General features: G+C 41.6%; 1 protein-coding gene across 1 annotated transcript in view; it reads right to left on the bottom strand.

The window, feature by feature from the left end:
• GALNT9 (polypeptide N-acetylgalactosaminyltransferase 9) overlaps positions 1 to 18,691 on the bottom strand; it is a 203,866-nt gene that overhangs the window by 171,932 nt on the left and 13,243 nt on the right. The window contains exon 2 of the mRNA XM_075217144.1: positions 2,035 to 2,215. Coding sequence (XP_075073245.1) covers positions 2,035 to 2,215 — 181 coding nt within the window. The remainder of the gene's footprint in view (positions 1 to 2,034; positions 2,216 to 18,691) is intronic.

Raw genomic sequence — 18,691 nt, 5'->3', positions numbered from 1 at the left:
TATTATAAACATTGCTCTGAATTAGTACTGAATTACTCCTAGTTAATTATTTGATGCAAATTAAATATTGGGGGTGTGAAATGACAATAGGAGAATATGTGATTGCACCCAAAAAGAACATAGGTGTTTGATGATGTCAGAAGCATAGAAATTAGAATTTTATAGATGGTAAAATCACTTAGGCTATCGCATCGGGAGAAATGTTGTATAGCGTGTATCTAGCCTTACTCATCCAATGTTTTTAATGTCCTGGGGGTGCCCCCCAATGTAGAGCATGGCCACTGATGTTTAGAAGAAGCAGCCAGCAACTTCTTACCTGTGAAACTGTCAGCTTCTGCTCCTACATGTCAATGATGGGCTGGGAGTGTGGCTCTGGGCTGTGATATCACAGCCAAGCGACTCACTTCCGCTCTGAGGGGCGGAGGCTGCTACCCCCACCTCTCGCCTCTAAGGTAAGAAGCAGCAGGGGTCGGGGTACAACGCCCAAGGGGGAATGCTATTTCCGAGGGGGTAAGGCTAGTGCCCAGGCCATCCCAAGAGTTAGCATCGACACTGAGTAGCTACATTTTCCACTGAACGTGACACTAAGATAGCAGGAAACGAACTTGACATAGTTATATTAGCAATATTCATTATTGTCTATTTATTTATATAGCGCCACTAATTCCACAGCGCTGTACAGAGAACTCACTCACATGAGTCCCTGCCCCATCGGAGCTTACAATATAAATCCCCTAACATACACACACAGAACAAGAGACTAAAGGCAATTTAATAGCAGCAAATTAACCTACCAGTATGATGTTGAAGTGTGGGAGGGAACCGGAGCACCCGGAGGAAACCCACGCAAACACAGGGAGAACATACAAACTCTACACAGATAAGGCCATGGTTGGGAATTGAACTCATGACTCCAGTGCTGTGAGGCAGAAGTGCTAACCACTAAGCCACTGTGATATAATAACATAGCATCCTTTTTTGTACAATAATTTTGCTTTTTGTTTCATAGAAACTTTTCAGAAACAAATGTTTTTTTTTAGAAATGTATCTGTCTTTAATTCCTCAATCTAAATTACATTATTACTGGTCCAATCATTGCTCACTTGCTGACTGGACCAGTGATATCACAGCAACTTAACTAACTGTAATTGCAACTTTGTGACTTGTAAAAGAGGTGAGCAACACAGCATCACCGGACCCCATAGAAATATTTTAGCAAGTGCCTGACAATGCCACTTTACTCTCGATGGCTCCTACTGCAAATGCGATCTACCCGCACATGGTCAAAATAGAACCCTGCTCTTCTCCTCCCCGCAGAGCAGATTGTGGGCGTTTGGGGAATCACCTGGCCTTTCCGGGCCCCCCTTCCAGGCTGCACATCGGCTGCAACCTCTGCAGTGGTGGTAGCTTGGCCACTGTGTAACTGAATCCATTAGGACTTTGTCCTAAAGGTGTGGGATGAGGTGGACATGATTCTCTGTTACTGGCAAAACACTTAATGTTGCATCAGTCACAGTATATGCCTAATGTTATGCAATAATAGACATAAATGTGCTAATTAGTTTTTTTGTCATTTTTTTGAAAATAGGGACTGGATGTCCTAAACCTAGGGAGCTTTCGTAGTTAATGGTAATCCTAATCATGCTTCATTGCATATTAGTAACATTAATTTACAATGTTCTGTTAAATTACTTTTTTTTTAAACTCGGCTGCACTGTAAGGTTACCAACATCCCAATATATTTACATCAATGTTTTGAATATGAACATTTCAGTTTAGTGATTCTTTAAGAACTTTATTTGCCCTGAAAGCAAATCCAAGGTTGGGGCAATAGATTGTTTCAGAATATGAGAAGTGGGTAGTTCTAACATGCAAAACCCTGCAGATTTTTAGAGAATATAATTACTAAAAACCATCAAATTGCAACTAGAATTCAGCAAAATGTAACAGCTTTACAGATAGTACTTGAAAGAAGAATAATCTACTACACACACACAACCTTAGAATTGTTCCATACAGTTAAAAACCACTTACTTTTTGGGTCTGTAGTCTGGAATTGATCTGTCCAGAGAGATTCTATCACTAAGTTGGGCATTATAACCATATTCTTCGTATTTGGTTTCTGATTCATGGCTGTCATCCCTCAATGTAGCAGCCATCCCACCTTGTCCAAGCCCTCCGGGTCCTTCCACGAGCCCCATAGGTTTAGCTAATCCTGTAAGGATACAAATCCCATTAGCCTAATAATACCATAATTCTTGTATAGACAATAGCAATAGTCACATAATACATTATGTAAATTTTGTTTTGTTTTTTAAAAAATTTAGATTATCCCAAGGTAATAAGATCAGAGCAGAGAGCACAGAATGGCACAATCATCATTTATTTATATAGCGCCAGCAAATTCTGTAGCGTATAACAATTGTTCCAGAATAATAACAGAATAGATCATCCCCAGTAGTACATCTCACTGTGATTAATAACCTAGGACTGTTATTCTATTGCACTTTTTATGGAGGCAGAATATTCTGTTTCCGCACACAATAACATGGATCATAAAGGTAAAAACGAGAGAATGTGTCAAATTAAAGGATTCAAACACTCTGTCAGTATGTCATTCAAACCATTTGAGCTGTATTCTTTCAATTTGCTGATGTATCCCTTTACAGTGACAGGCTTCTGAGAAGCCAAAGCGTGGTTCCCATAGGGAGAGGTTGCTCTGCTTATCAAGGGTTTCACAGGGGCTTATTACGCTAATGGGAAAGCGCAGAAAATCCATTCTGTTCAATGTTTTATCTTGTGCTTGGCAAAATTGAGAACGAGGGTTATGTGCATGTGATGAAGGCTTCCTGGGAACTGGTGATAACAATTTTATAAGTAAACTTTATGTCCAATACATGTTGCTGTTAAAAAGAATGAGTCCTTTGTAACCATTACCAATATGCTAAATGCTAATGAGAAAGTCTTGCCTGTAATAATTTAATGATTGGTATGCTGTTGATCAGGGTTGCTGGTTGTCTTAGATTCGTACACACAGCATTGTAGAGCTAGTTTGGTCTAACAGTCGCTGTGTATAATAGCCAGTACTAAGTAGTGGTGATAACGCATGTGTGGCTAATGTCTTCTGTTAATATAAGCTTTAGTAGAAATGGGAGTGGAGACAGAATCCCTTTAATGTAACATAATGTCCCTCAATTAGCATATTTATTTTCCCATCGACTTCTTCGCAATGAGCGCCAGCTGCTGGCATGGGAGCAGCCATCTTACCTGTGCTGCTCCTCCAGGTTATTGCTAGTCTGGGAGAGTGGCACTGGACTGTGATGTCATAGCCTAGCGCCACACTCCCAGGATGACTGATAATTAGAAGATGCTGCTGCCCCGCCGCTCTTCTGCACCACACAAAATAAGAACAGTATGGGGAGGGGGTGCAGGTGGCAGTGCCCAAGGGAGGGGATTAACAAGAAACTAGGTGCCTAGGACAACATGGCACTTCTGCCAGCTCTGCACACTTGTATGTGGCAAAATTGCTGACTGATGTGGTTGTTTAGTGGTTGCAGTGTATGCGGTTAGGATTAGGCCCATCATTCATCAACACTTAAGTCCTCTTCATTACTATTATGGCAGCCGCGTGCTTCACTGCCAGTCACTGACTGTGCCATGTCTCAGCACTATAGCCCTCCCTGCCAAGCAGCTGATTTCCATTACAACAGTTGATATTGTTGCTGTGACAAGTACTAACAGTTCTGTTACCTGCAGCCATCTTTCCATCCGGTGCCCACACCTGAATCTGCATCTGCATAGCAATCACTGCTGTAGACTAAACAGTTTCTAGTAACTGCATCCTCACAGAATATTGATTTATTGAGAGACTGCAGGAACTCTAAAGAAAAGCAAAATTCTCTATATTAAAACGAGGTCATCGTCAGGGGTAATTTTCTGGGGAGGGTTACAGGGCTGTTAACCCATCGGTAGTTAACAAAACTGTTCACAACGTCAATAGAAGTCAGGTTTTATAGGTAATTATTAATAAAGGGACCCTTCACTTGCCTATAAATGTAAAAATTTCCTCACAAAATGAAAAGTACTAAGAGTCTCTTATCAGTCAATAAAAATGTCCAGTCCATATTCGCTTTGTGACATTTTAGGCTAAATTTACTTCTGGTATCTGACCCAGTATTTCATGTTCTGTCTCTTGTAACTATCTTGTATTATTAGGAACAATTCAGAATCAAATTGATATCACAGATACTTGTGTTGACTAGATGATTAGATAATGGATGCCAATTAAAGTATTATTACTTATATATACACACACAAACAAATATACACTATATGGAGAAAAGTATTCGGACGATTGATCATTACACCAAAAGGGACTGTAATGACATTGCAAGATGTTTAGAGTGTTTCTGTGGGAATTTGTGCCCATTCATTCCGTAGAGCATTTATGAGTTCAGGCACTGATGTTGGATGAGAGGCCTGGCTCGCAATCTCCATTCCAGGTCATCTCAAAGGTGTTTGATGGAGTTGAGGTTAGGGCTCTGTGTGGGCCAGGAAAGTTATTCCACATAGAACTCATCAAACCATGTCTTTGTAGTCCTTGCCTTGTACACTGGGGCACAGTCATGTTGGATTAGAAAAGGTCCTTCTCCAAACCTGGAAGCATAGCACTGTCCAAAATTACTTGGTATGCTGAAGCATTAAGATTGACCTTCACTGGAGAGAAGGAGCCTAGCCCAAACCCTGAAAAACAGCCCCATACTATTTTCCCTCTTTCAACAAACTTCACAGTTGACATAATGCAGGCAGGCAGGTAATGTTCTCCCGGCATCTGCCAAAACCAGACTCGCCCATCTGACTGCCAAACAGAGAAGCGTGATTTGTCACTCCCCGTGTGTAATAAAAATGTATATACTGAAATGAATGAAATATGGAAAACTAATAACACATAGGAGCTGAGAAGAGATTTGAAAACCACTGTGCTAACAGGGCATAATACAAGGATGTAACAAGTCAATTTACAATCTCATATCTAATATATAAATGCTTAGTGGCGTCTGTCTGTCTGTGTGTGTGTGGAAAAAAAAAAACTAAGTTGCAGCACCACCTGCTGGGCAGAGTTATACACTGACCTACTAAATTCTTAGTGTGTGTGGGGAAAAAAATTCAAAAAGGGCTGAAATTTGGTAGGGCTCAAACTCATTTTCGTGAGGTAATTTTACCTTATGAACACACATGTGTAAAGGCGTGTGTTAGTGTGTGTGGGAGTGTGTGTGTGTGTGTGTGTGGAAAAAAATATTTTCTCAGAAAGGGCTCATCCAATTGAACTGAAATTTGGTATACTGACATTATTTGACAAAAAAATTAGAATAGTCAAGTCAGTTAACTTCCATCATCCCCCCTTCCCCCCCGTGGGAGGGGTAGTAAAGGCTAAATTTACGAGTTGAGGGGTCAAACTCATTTTCGTGAGGTAATTTTACCTCATGAACACACATTAAAAGGTCGCTTGCGTCGGGAACTAACGCTCTTCCCCTGAGGAGGCCTGGGCTAGGTCCAAATGCATGACAAGAACCTTTTTAAGACCTTAAGTAGCTTGATTTGACTAGAATGCATGAGTATCATGCACGGGTTAACTTGTTTGATATATAAACAGAAATTTTATTTTCGTAAAGAGATATTTTTTTCTGAAAGGTCTGTTTGATAATAATGTGGTGTTGCTAATTATTCACAATATTTCATTTTTTTTTTTTAGTTAATAAAATAATAAATAAAACTTTAAATCAATCGCAAGGTGTTATGCCAGGATAATAATTTTGACATGCCCTGAAAGATAATTCAAAATAATTACATCTGTTTAAACATGATGTATGGCTGCCCAAGTTGATAATTCCTAAATGATTCAGCCTTATTGAGTCACATCTTTTGTATATGTTTACAATTTGAAAAGTGTCTCAGTTGATATTAACATCTCCGGGGCCAAGAAATGGTGGCTACTAGCCCAAAGCACTGTTACTATTGTTGGATGCCAATATCTTATCTTGATAAACATCCCATTTTAAAACATAGCCCAATTCCCTTTTCTCCAAGTAAATAGGAAAAAGTAATGTCTCTAGACTGTTGGCAGTTTATCATGTGCTGGCATCCAGCCTCCTTCCTTAACCCCAGCCCAGATGTGCCATAATCCTCTGCAAATGAAAAGTGTGCTCAATCTTATTGCTTCATTATGTTCCTTATTATTCATCTTGCTTCACAGTCACAACTCATCCTGAGAAGGAGCTCTGGCTAGACAATCTCTTCTTCCCTCCTTTTATATGACAAGATATTTTATATTTTATATATTTTTTCCCTACACTTTCACCTTTACTTTGAATTTTTTTAAGTCACTATTCTTTCTCTCCTACAAAATGCCCTTATCTCATTCTATATCACTATCTCTGTGCCATCACTTTACTTTATCCTTTATTTCCCCTAAAACTCAAGTTAGAGTTGTTTATGAAGAGAAAGACTTTGTGAGGGCCACCAAAGCTTGACAGGCCCCCAGGGCCAGATTAACCATAGGGCTAACTGGGCTACAGCCCAGGGGCCTATGGCATCCAGGGGGCCCTTGAAAGTGCTCAGCAGCAGTATTGACCGGTGGGGGGCGGGGGCGCCCCCGGCGCGATCAGTGCTGCTGAGCACTTTCACTGCAATCCTTCTCCGGCGCGCTATAGTCTCCTCACTGAGGAGATCTCGTGAGTCTCACTCTCACGAGATCTCCTCAGTAAAGAGAGTACAGCGCGCCGGAGAAGGAGGTAAGTGCCGGGCGGGGGCGCGGGCAGCTACGATCACGGGGAGGGGGGGGGCTAGTGCGTGCAGCTCCGATCACGGGGAGGGGGCCCTCACGGGGGAATGGAGGCCCTCTTAGCCCAGGGGCCTCCATTCCCTTAATCTGGCCCTGCAGGCCCCCATCCCACTCTGTGTGCACAGCCTCTGCAAAAGCTGGTGCTGCACGCTCAGCAGTTGCTGGCTGGGCTGGGGGGCAGGGGGGCATCTGTACCCTGGGCCAGTCCCATAGTGGGCTACCTTGGGCTGGGTCACTAGGCCATCTGCATTTTTTTTTCCTTTAAAATGTTCCTAAAAGGCTGCAGAGTCAAGTCTTGCCCCTGGGCTAAAATTTGCCAGCCCTCCCCTGATGCTCAGTCTGGGCAAACATGACTGCACTGTTTCCCCCCAGGCTACATACACAGCTTTGGCAAAGTAGATGCTGTTTGTGCTGTCTAGGGGTATGACTACGCATACCAATAGGAAACTATTGGTATATGCTGTCACTGTCCACTACTCACATTCTAGCCCTGATGGGGCCAGATCTCCATCTGTCCAACCTAATCTCCACAACCAGACCCCCAGGGGAGGTCTGGGCCACGGGAACTTTATATCCTTCCCTCTTAACACTCCTGATTGCATCTACCTAAGTGGTTATGGTATACATATGTTAAAACCACTTTATGCAGGGTCACTGTCCATCTGCCCATCCCTTCCATATGATCACTGCCTTTTAGAAGATGGGTGTCCACAGCATATGTCTATCACAAGAGACATTGTCACCATTAAGTATGTCCTACAATTACATTGGCCCGGATCATATTAATAATGTACTTTGTCACTCTTCTCTTAAAATAACACCAGTAAAATCAATTAAATTAATGGTAAATGTCCAATCAACTGAATTTACTCAATTTGCTAAAAGGAGGTCCTCAACCTGCAACATCCAACAATTAAAGTTGATAAAAATAAATTAAATACTGACTGTTTTTTCATGTAGCACACAAATATCAACTTTAAATTTCAGTGTACAAATAAACTATCATGTTTTTGTGTGCTACATGAAAAAACAGTCAGTATTTAACTTATGTGCAAAACAGAATACTAATTTGCACCCCTTGCATTGTAACATAGTTTTGTCCAGGAGACTGAAATAAGAAGTTTTTTAAGTTAAGAACCTTAATGAATCAGGCCCATAGAGTCATTAAGGAGAACAAAACATAAAAAAGGAGTAACTTTTCACCTGGACAAATCCATGTTGCATTGGAGGGGGAGGTAAATTTAGAATTAGAATAAATTTCAGTGTAAGAATAAAGTTATCCAGTATTTGTGTGCTACATGAAAAAGCAGCCAGTATTTAAGTTATGTGAAAAATAATAAACTGATTTGCGCCCCTCACATTGTAACATGGTTTTCCAGGACGAAGCTTACTCCTTTTTCTTACTTTGCTCTCCTTAATGACTCAGGCCCAGAATCTGTATTGTGCCTAGGATAAAACTCTTCAACTTAGATATATGTTTTGATGGACACTTCTGCCTTGAACACAGAGACATAATCAATTGTTATTGGCTTCTGAACATGATATCTCTCTGTCAGCACCTAGTGCATCATTAGGAGGTTGGTGTATTTTCTTGTAGGCACTGATTACATTCTGGGCCAAGCTGAGGATGCGTGTTCATAGCCATATTTCTTTCATCTTTCCTCTCCAAGTATCATTTTTTGTTTTGCTGAGATGTTTGTGCTTGATGCCTCTTTGGAAAAAAAACACTTCTGGAGATTCATTGCAATGTATTGATTTCACAGATAACCATTAGTACCTAAACCAGTTAAAAGCCTGTCAAAATGATGGAAAAAAATAAGAGTAAGATCATGTTGGTCCAAATGAATGGATATAAAATTGAGTCAATTTGGAATAGCAAAGCTTGTTATAATTGGTAACTGCCACACACAAAACGTAAAAACAAACAAACAAAAGAAGCTGAAGAAATTAGGAAAATCTAGTCAGTTGGAATAGTCAAGTACACCACACGGTCATTTGCAAACATTTTACCAGATTTGTGGTGTAGATGTGCGGAGGTATGTGGTGTATATGTGAGGAGGTGTGTGGTGTATATGTGAGGAGGTGTGTGTGTGGTGTAGATGTGCAGAGGACTGTGGTGTATATGTCAGGAGGTGTGTGTGTGTTGTAGATGTGCAGAGGTCTGTGGTGCATATGTGAGGAGGTGTGTGTGTGGTGTAGATGTGTGGCGGTCTGTGGTGTAGATGTGCGGAAGTGTGTGTGTGTGTGGTGTATATGTGCGGAAGTGTGTGTGTGGTGTAGATGTGCGGAGGTGTGTGTGTGTGGTGAAGATGTGCGGAGGTGTGTGTGTGGTGTAGATGTGTGGAGGTGTGTGTGTGGTGTATATGTGCGGAAGTGTGTGTGGTGTAGATGTGCGGAGGTCTGTGTTATTGGGTAGATGTGCAAAGGTATGTGTGTGGTGTAGATGTGCGGAGGTCTGTGGTGTAGATGTACGGAGGTGTGTGTTGTGTAGATTATTATTATTATTATTTAATTATAAGGTGCCACAAGGTTTCCGCAGCGCCGAACACAGTACAAACAATGGACAGTACAGGGAATAACAGTACAGAACAATAAACGGGTAATACCGAGACTTCAGATGCTCCAGGAAAATCAAGACTATTGAGGTTGGAGCAGAAGAAAAGGTAAAGAGACAGGAGGGAGAAGGGCCCTGCTCATTAGAGCTTACATCCTAAAGGGAGGGCAACAGACAATCGGCACAGAGGGAGTCAGAGGAGGGGAGCAAGCGCACCCTTTTCAAAGGAGGATCCAGGAGATGAGAGCGAGCATGGAAAGAGGTTTAAGTGGAGGGCTGGTAAGCCTTGAGGAAGAGATGAGTTTTGAGTGCCCGTTTGAAGGAGCACAAGTTAGGGGATAGACGGATGGAGCGAGGGAGGTCATTCCAGTGCAAGGGGGCAGCTCGGGAGAAGTCTTGAATTCTGGAGTGGGATGAGGTTATTAGAGTGGAGGAGAGGCAACGGTCATTGGCCGAGCGCAGGGAACGGGCGGGAGTGTGGATGGAGAGGAGATTGGAGATATAAGGGGCAGTAGACTGGGAGAGGGCCTTGTAGGTGAGGGTAACAAGTTTGAAAAGAATTCGATAGAGGAAGGGGAGACAGTGAAGAGCAAGGCAGAGAGGGGAGGCAGAAGAGGAGCGGCGAGAAAAGGAAGATAAGCCTCGCCGCCGCATTAAGTATAGAACGAAGGGGGGCAAGGCGAGAGCGGAAGAGGCCGGTGAGGAGAAGATTGCAATAGTCCAGCCGGGAAATGATGAGCGCGTGGATAATAGTTTTGGTTGCTTCATTAGATAGGAAGGGCCGGATGCGGGCAATGTTACGAAGTTGAAAGCGACAGGATTGCGCAAGAGATTGAATGTGGGGGGTAAAAGAGAGGGAGGAGTCGAGGGTGACGTCCAGGCAGCGTAGTTGGGGGACGGAGGAAATGGTGGAGTTGTTAAGAGTGATGGAGAGATCCAGATGGGATAAGGACTTAGACGGAGGGAGTGCGGATGTGTGTGTGGGATAGATGTGCGTAGGTGTGTTTGCGATGTAGATGTGCGGAGGTGTGTGTGTGTGTGGTGTAGATGTGCATAGGTGTGTGTGGTGTAGATGTGTGTAGGAATGTGTGTGGTTTAGATGTGCGGAGGTGTGTGTGGTGTAGATATGCGGAGGTATGTATGTGGTGTAGATGTGCGGAGGTCTGTAGTGTAGATGTGCGGAGGTGTGTGTGTTGTGTAGGTGTGCGGATGTGTGTGTGGTGTAGATGTGCGTAGGTATGTGTGTGGTGTAGATGTGCGTAGGTATTTGTGTGGTGTAGATGTGCGGAGGTCTGTAGTGTAGATGTGCAGAGGTCTGTGTGTGTGGTGTAGATGTGTGGAGGTGTGTGTGTGTGTGGTGTATATGTGCAGAAGTGTGTGTGTGGTGTAGATGTGCAGAGGTCTGTGGTGTAGATGTGCGTAGGTGTGTGTGTGGTGTAGATGTGCGGAGGTGTGTGTGGTGTAGATGTGCGTAGGTGTGTGTGGCGTAGATGTGCATAGATGTGTGTTGTGTAGATGTGCGGAGGTGTGTGTGTGGTGTAGATGTGTGTAGGTGTGTGTGGCGTAGATGTGTGGAGGTGTGTGTGTGGTGTAGATGTGTGGAGGTGTGTGTGGTGTAGATGTGTGGAGGTGTGTGTATGGTGTAGATGTGCGGAGGTGTGTGTGTGGTGTAGATGTGTGGAGGTGTGTGTGTGGTGTAGATGTGCGAAGGTGTGTGTGGTGTAGATGTGTGGAGGTGTGTGTGTGGTGTAGATGTGTGGAGGTGTGTGTGGTGTAGATGTGTGGAGGTGTGTGTGTGGTGTAGATGTGTGGAGGTGTGTGTGGTGTAGATGTGTGGAGGTGTGTGTATGGTGTAGATGTGCGGAGGTGTGTGTGTGGTGTAGATGTGTGGAGGTGTGTGTGTGGTGTAGATGTGCGAAGGTGTGTGTGGTGTAGATGTGTGGAGGTGTGTGTGTGGTGTAGATGTGTGGAGGTGTGTGTGTGGTGTAGATGTGTGGAGGTGTGTGTGTGGTGTAGATGTGTGGAGGTGTGTGTATGGTGTAGATGTGCGGAGGTGTGTGTGTGGTGTAGATGTGTGGAGGTGTGTGTGTGGTGTAGATGTGCGAAGGTGTGTGTGGTGTAGATGTGTGAAGGTGTGTGTATGGTGTAGATGTGCGGAGGTGTGTGTGTGATGTGGAGGTGTGTGTGTGGTGTAGATGTGTGGAGGTGTGTGTATGGTGTAGATGTGCGGAGGTGTGTGTGTGGTGTAGATGTGCGGAGGTGTGTGTGTGGTGTAGATGTGTGGAGGTGTGTGTGTGTGGTGTAGATGTGTGGAGGTGTGTGTGTGGTGTAGATGTGTGGAGGTGTGTGTGGAGGTGTGTGTATGGTGTAGATGTGCGGAGGTGTGTGTGTGGTGTGGAGGTGTGTGTGTGGTGTAGATGTGTGGAGGTGTGTGTATGGTGTAGATGTGCGGAGGTGTGTGTGTGGTGTAGATTCACGGTGATGTGTGTGTATGTGTAGTGTAGATGTCCATAAAGATATTTAGCGGGGGAATTCATTTAACTGCAAAGTGTCTTGCGACCATTCTGGAGACAATTCGCGGTGGACATTTTTACAGAAATACCCGCTCATTTTTATTTGCGCCCCGTAAAGGCGCAAGGAGAAATGAGCGGATATTTCTACCGCAGTAATGCTAAAAGTACCTCATCATTGCGGCTAATTGAATCTGCCCCATAACCTGCGACTATCAGACAGGTTTACAAAGCAAATAACTTGATTCATCATGGTCAAAATAGGATTTTACTTATTTTCTTTACTTACTATTTGTATTTTTACTGAAGAATGAGCTCTCTCATATGAACCTTTTGGTCCAGAGTATTTGTTAATATAGATATATTATGAAATATTTGTATATTTTATAAACAGATAGTTCCCTTTCCTGTATGGATTGTGTTTGCATTTGTCATTGGTGGCATATATCTCATTGTAAGTTTTGATAAATATAAATATAGATAATTGTAAATGTATTCTTTCACTTCACTAATGTTTAAGTGTATTACATTTTTCATATCTGTTCTTAATTTGAGTTTTAAAGCTGATATGGTGGATACTGTTATTAAACATGAATTCCTATTTAATAAAGCTGTGTTATTACAGTACGCAATAGTAATTAACTTTATTTCAACATTGGCAAAGTATATTATTTATTTTACTAGGAAATGGTATATTAAATTTGTGAATGCAAAGTCTACATAAAGCCAGACTGAGCACAACCACACATGAACATATTTGTCTTTGGGTACTGAATCCCTATGCCCCGTGATAACACCAACAACTGTGATGGATAGAGAGCACATCTTACACTTACCACTCCTTAGGTTAGGTACACACTGGAGTGTTTTTGTCCAATAATCGGGCAAATCAGCCGACATATGTTTGGTCGGAAGTTGGGTTAGTGTGTATAGCGACACCATGGAAAAGTCGTTCCAAAATTCGTTAGGACATGTGGATAGCTATAACAAGGTGGTTTTAATATTGTGCTGTCATTCTTTGAAGATTAGAGGATCAGATGAAGGACAAGATGAAGAGCACAGATCTGAAGGTAAACTGTGTCAGTGTGTATGCATGAATTGCCAGATTGATCAGACCCTCAGTCGTAGGTTGTTACAATTGTTTCGAGATAACATGTTGGTTGGAAAAATCTTCAGTGTGTACCTAGCCTTAGGACTAGAGAGAAGTAGAATGGAGGAGGGAAGGGGCAGGCAAGCTAGGCCAAGAACAGTAAGGTTGTGTTCTCTTAGTTGTAAGTCAAGCAGACATGGATACTGAGACAGATACGCTTGTGAGGAGGTGAATTGCTTGTGAACGCTGGAGCACTATCTTGCCATTTATTTTGCCTTACTGCATATGGAGCCCAGCAACTGATAGTACCTATATCATTAGTGTGGCAGCTATATTATATGAAGTCGCAACTGTCTATTCTCATTAATTCATTGCCATTACCTTTTGGACAACTGCAGGAGAACGGAAAGTGTTTGTATTAAATTTAATTTGTTTAGTTACATTTTATATTGAAAATGCGACTTTCTCATTTATTAATAAATGTTCATACACTATTCTCTGTTGTGTATATGACACTTCAATACATTATTACATTGTGTACAAATAGAGTATTACAAAATTAGCATTTGCTGTTAACACTGTCAAGCTATGTCTCTATGCTATCTTTATGCTATTATGGGGTGTATCCAGGGCTGGATTAACCCGAGGTCTAACTGGGGTCAGACCTCGGGCATCCAGAGGGCCCTTGAAAGTGCTCAGTGGCATTATTGATCGGTGTGGGGCCGGGGGTGGCCCCCGGCACGATCAATGCTGCTGAGCACTGTCACTGTAATTCTTCCACGGCGCTCAGTAATCTCCTTACTGAGGAGATCTCGTGAGAGTAAGACTATGAGTCTCACTCTCATGAGATCTCCTCTGTAAGGAGATTACAGCGCGCCGCAGAAGGACTACAGTGACAGGAGAACAGAAAGAGGTAAGCGCTTGGGGGGGTGGCTCATGGGGGTGCTCATGGGGGAATGGAGGCCCCTTAGCCCGGAGGCCTACATTCCCTTTATCCGGCCTTGGGTGTAACTATACATATTATTATTGTAGATTTATAAGGCGCCACAGTGCTTTGCAGCGCCGTACAGTAGGGAAAACAGAACATACATAAATCAGGGATATGCAAAGTAGACAAAATAAATGCAGACATGAAAACAAAAGGTATGGAGGGCCCATGAGACAGCTTACATTTTAAATGGAAGAAAGCACAGCTGAAACAAGAGCTGTCCCAATCTCCACTCTGCGTGTGGTGCAGAGTGGAGATTGGGAGAGCTCTGAGGGTGCATTAGTGTGGGTAGTAAAAGAAAGAGTATGGTAAACTCTAAAAAGGCAGCACAGAAGAAGACTTGTAGGCTGGAGTGAGAGGTGGTTACCAGGGGTCAGAGGTGCAAGTCAGAGGTAGATCTAAGAGGGCGAGAGGGAGAGTATTTTGATATGAGATCTGAGATATATGTACTGGTGATGTTGTTGAGAGCTTTGTAGTTTAAGGGTAAATTATTTGTATTGGAATCTTGAGGACACAGGAAGCCAGTTACAAAGTGGTGCAGCAGATGTGGAACAATGAGAGAGAAGGATCAGTCTTGCAGCAACACTTAGAATGGATTGAAGTGGGGATACATTTTTGAGGGTAATGCCAGATAACAAGAGGTTGCAGTAGTCAAAAATGTGAGATGATGAGAGAATGGATATGAGTTTTGGCAGCATGTTAGGTAAGAAAAGGGAGTATTCTGGCAATGTTTCTAAGGTGGAGTTGACATGACTGGGAGAGAGTCTGGATATGAAGAATAAAGCAGAGGGCGGAGTCAAGTGTGACACCAAGGCAGCGGGCTTGGGAGACTGAGGAAATTGTTGTTTATTGCCGGTGAGGGTGACTTGAGAGGAGGTGGTCATTCTGGCAGGAGTAATTATGGTAAGTACTTGTATGTCTGATACATTTGTCGTAAATGCTACTGTTGTCCAGTTAAACGGTTCTTGAGATATATCCGAATGAATATATGCACGTAAATGCACTATTCCTTGTGCATCTTTTTTTGTATGCGATACAACTTTATATGAGTCCCAATGTTCTGCAGTACAATCAGAGAACACATGGTAATAATGACTTTTATTCATTCTACACCATGTTTTCATAGTAAATTGTGCTTTCATTTTACTGGCTCTTCATTATTTTAAGCATCACCACCAACAAATGCCTATAAAATCCTTTTAAATTTACTAGGCATGGACATATTCTTTTTTTATCAAATCTCCTGAGGGAGAAATTGTATTTTTCTTAGCATATGACAATTAAGCAGTATAATGTGATCATAAAGTCATTAGCATCCACATGAAACCAAATTAACATGCTCTATGGTGGAAATCTGTATGCTTTGTGTCTGAACAGATTACAGTAACATTAAACTAAAGTCCTTTCCTGAACTGCTCATCAGCATTGTCTATACTTATAGTCTGAGTCCAAAAGGAACGGTAACAGTTAGTTGATTTCATTTTCACTGTCAACAGATAACATTCCATATGTCCATGGTGTCTCATCTTATGCTGGAATTTCATAGAAATTCTTACATAGTGTATAACAATGGCTCATCTGAATAATCTGCATTAGTAATGTCTTTTGGAAACAGTTAAATTTGAATTAAATATGGATGGTAAAACTGTGCTCAATTTTAGGTGCTAGCACAGCCACAATGAGAATAGTGAATATGACAAGTTAAAAGTGCGTGCGTGAAATTGTTTGGAACATTCTGAGATTAGAAGTCATTAAACACGACTTATTAAGGGTTGTCAGGTCCATACCTATCTAGTATTTTCCTAGGCACATGCATACATGGCTCCTTACCTTATACTATATTTTGGTGAATGCATGATCATTTGAATGTGTATGCTACATGAGCTTGCATACTCATGCATGTGCTGGTACTGATTAGGGCAAATAATTCCAGGACTGGCATACTAATATTGCCTATTACTATACATGCCTATTTGCCTGGTGTTTGGACACCCTTGCTATAAATTATATTCTTTTACTTTCTATCGAGCTGTCAGACCTCTGCTCCTCAGAGTGGGAGTGCGGTGCTTGGTGGTGACATCTTAGCTTAGCACAACACTCCTAGCATATGACTGACAATGAGGAGCAACACCTGACAGCTTCACAGGTAAGAAAATGGCAACTGCTTCTCCTTTATGTGAGCGGCTGTGTAGGAGCGCCACGGTACCATTAAAAACACTGGAAGAAAGTCTGTCTAAGAAGTGTAGGAGTGGGAGTGTACTGCAGTTTGGTAGCGTATTACGAGTGGCAAGCAACCCCAGTTGCGTCCCACTCGTAATACCCTACCGAGCTGCGAGCAGTTCCTGCAGCTAGCTAACCCATTGCGCCACCTAATTCCTGCCACACAGCTTTAGCCCTTTTTTGACGTGTGTAACGTCTGCGCCTCACTGCGACTTGGATTTATTTACATGGTCACGCCTTCACAATTCCGCGTCCCGCCCACTCTCTGGTAGTGAGCTGCAAACTGTTGCAAGTGTTTATTGCATCCAAGATACAGGCGGATATGGTGCTTTCTGCACATGCGTGATAGTGTTTTTTTGTTGGATGCGCCTAAAACGAACTTTGTGTCCGACTCTAACTGAGGTCCATAATGTCTTCAAATGACAGTTTTATACTTGAACACATCACTGTCATCCAGTACAATATTTTCTGTTGTATAAGCGGTATTCCAATATTTGCTACCACTTCAGTTAATATAGCTTTTGATGCTCAGTAATGTGGTCTAATATTTTTGCAAGTTTTTATTGAATGTGTTAGAAAGATTTTCTGTCCAGTTTATATGCATATATTTTGCAGTTAAAGTAGCGTTTTTGCAATTGTTTCACCAAAAAATGGCTTGTGTTCACTGTTTGAAGGCTTTCATATACTGTAATATATGACTCGCATAGTGCAGAACATCCTTGTGTTCCTCCATGAAAATCTGTACAATTTTCACAGTCTTGTTTACAGAAGATATGTAAAGTGGATGCCAAACTCACACTCTCCATTTACTGTGTTTAAAAATGAAGAAGCATATACAAAGTTGCTTAGCATAGAAGAACTCCATAACACTACACTATACAAGATTAGTCTACATTTCATTTTAATGCAATCATTTGTCTTTTATAGCCTAACATAATCTCAGCAGCTAGGATGATCACTCTTTAAAAAACATCTAACAGATCACACATCAGCTAAATTATTCGTCTATCTCTTTAGCTCTTTCTTTAGCTACAAAGTTTCTCTCCTTAGCCTTTTAGTAATCAAATTATTCACACTTCATCCCTTGTATCATATTCTATTCTGAGTTTCTCTCTAACTTTCTGCCTCCTTTTGCCTGTCTTACCTCATGCCTTAAAGAGTAGGTAAAACCACTATTAAATGTTAATATATATGAAAAGTTATATATTACTGATTTAAATAATATACATGAAATAACTGAAATGTTTCTAATTAAGGAAGTCCGCCATGCTCTCCTTCATCCCTTCATCTCCTTCATAATAGTGCATACACAGAGTGACTAACATCTTTGCTGACTTGCATGGCAGAAATACACCGTATGGATTGGTGAAATCATACACCAAGTCAAGGTCTGTTATGTCACAGCATCTCAAATGGAAGCAATCAGCTTTTTGATTAGCATTAGATCCAATCAGGATATACTGTCCTAAAGATGTAGGGCTATTGATGTTTGTAAAGAGGGGAGGTAAAACTTTACATTTCAGCAGAGCTGCAGTTTAATGTCAGATTGATACTGAACCATATACTTTACTTTTATTAATTTATATATGAATATTTCTATTTTTAAGTTTAGTGATCCTGTAAACATTTCCTTTTGACAGTCCTTACTTCTGGAATTCTATCTCTCTTGCATCTTGACATATGCTGTCACCATCAATCTTTAAAATTGCTTCCTAGGTTGCAAGCGCAGTTGCCAAATCCAATAATGACTGTACTTATTGTGCTTGCACCTGTGATCATCACTTACATTTTTAAAACTCCTCATAAGTCTATGTATCTGTCTAATCAATTAGATTGTTATCCCTTTGGTTCGGACACCACTTTACTGTTGTATTGCAAGGTTTTAACTTGCTGGTAATTTCAATTTGCCTGCTAAAATTCTATACACCACAGAGTACATTGTACAGTGCCTATAATAGAATGAGGTTGCATATTGGCTATTTCAGTCAATTGTATTAAATTGGGCAAACCAATCTTTATATGTGGTCTGTTGGTCTTCCTATGGAATATACAATATTTCCTTCTGATATATACTTGCAATGTAATATATAGATGTATTGCAGAGACAATCAAACAACCTCCCATTCTTTGTGTAGACTTCATCTCTCATATGTTTCCTTTATGCTCCTCCTAACTTAAGTTTCATTATGATCTTGCACCCAAGCGTCAACACCCAGCCAAGCGGCTAATTCTAATATAAATGCTATATATTGCTTGTGTTCATGTATTAGCAAGTGGCACAAGCTCCAGTTGTTTTATGCCATGAGAGGTTCCCCAGAGATTGTAATTTGGACCAGCATGCTATTTTTAATGTTTCCTTAATGATCTGGAAAGCAAGATAGAATTTTTATGTCTTTTTTTTGTGCTGAAGGTACTGACTGTAATTATAGTTCTATTCAAGAATATTTAAGAGTCCCTTTATTTTGCTTTATTGCATGCAAAAAGTATG

Source organism: Mixophyes fleayi, chromosome 1, assembly GCF_038048845.1.
Source record: "Mixophyes fleayi isolate aMixFle1 chromosome 1, aMixFle1.hap1, whole genome shotgun sequence".
Lineage (NCBI taxonomy): Eukaryota > Metazoa > Chordata > Amphibia > Anura > Limnodynastidae > Mixophyes > Mixophyes fleayi.
Note: the sequence above shows the minus strand (reverse complement) of the source record. Positions and strands in the feature narration are given on the sequence as shown.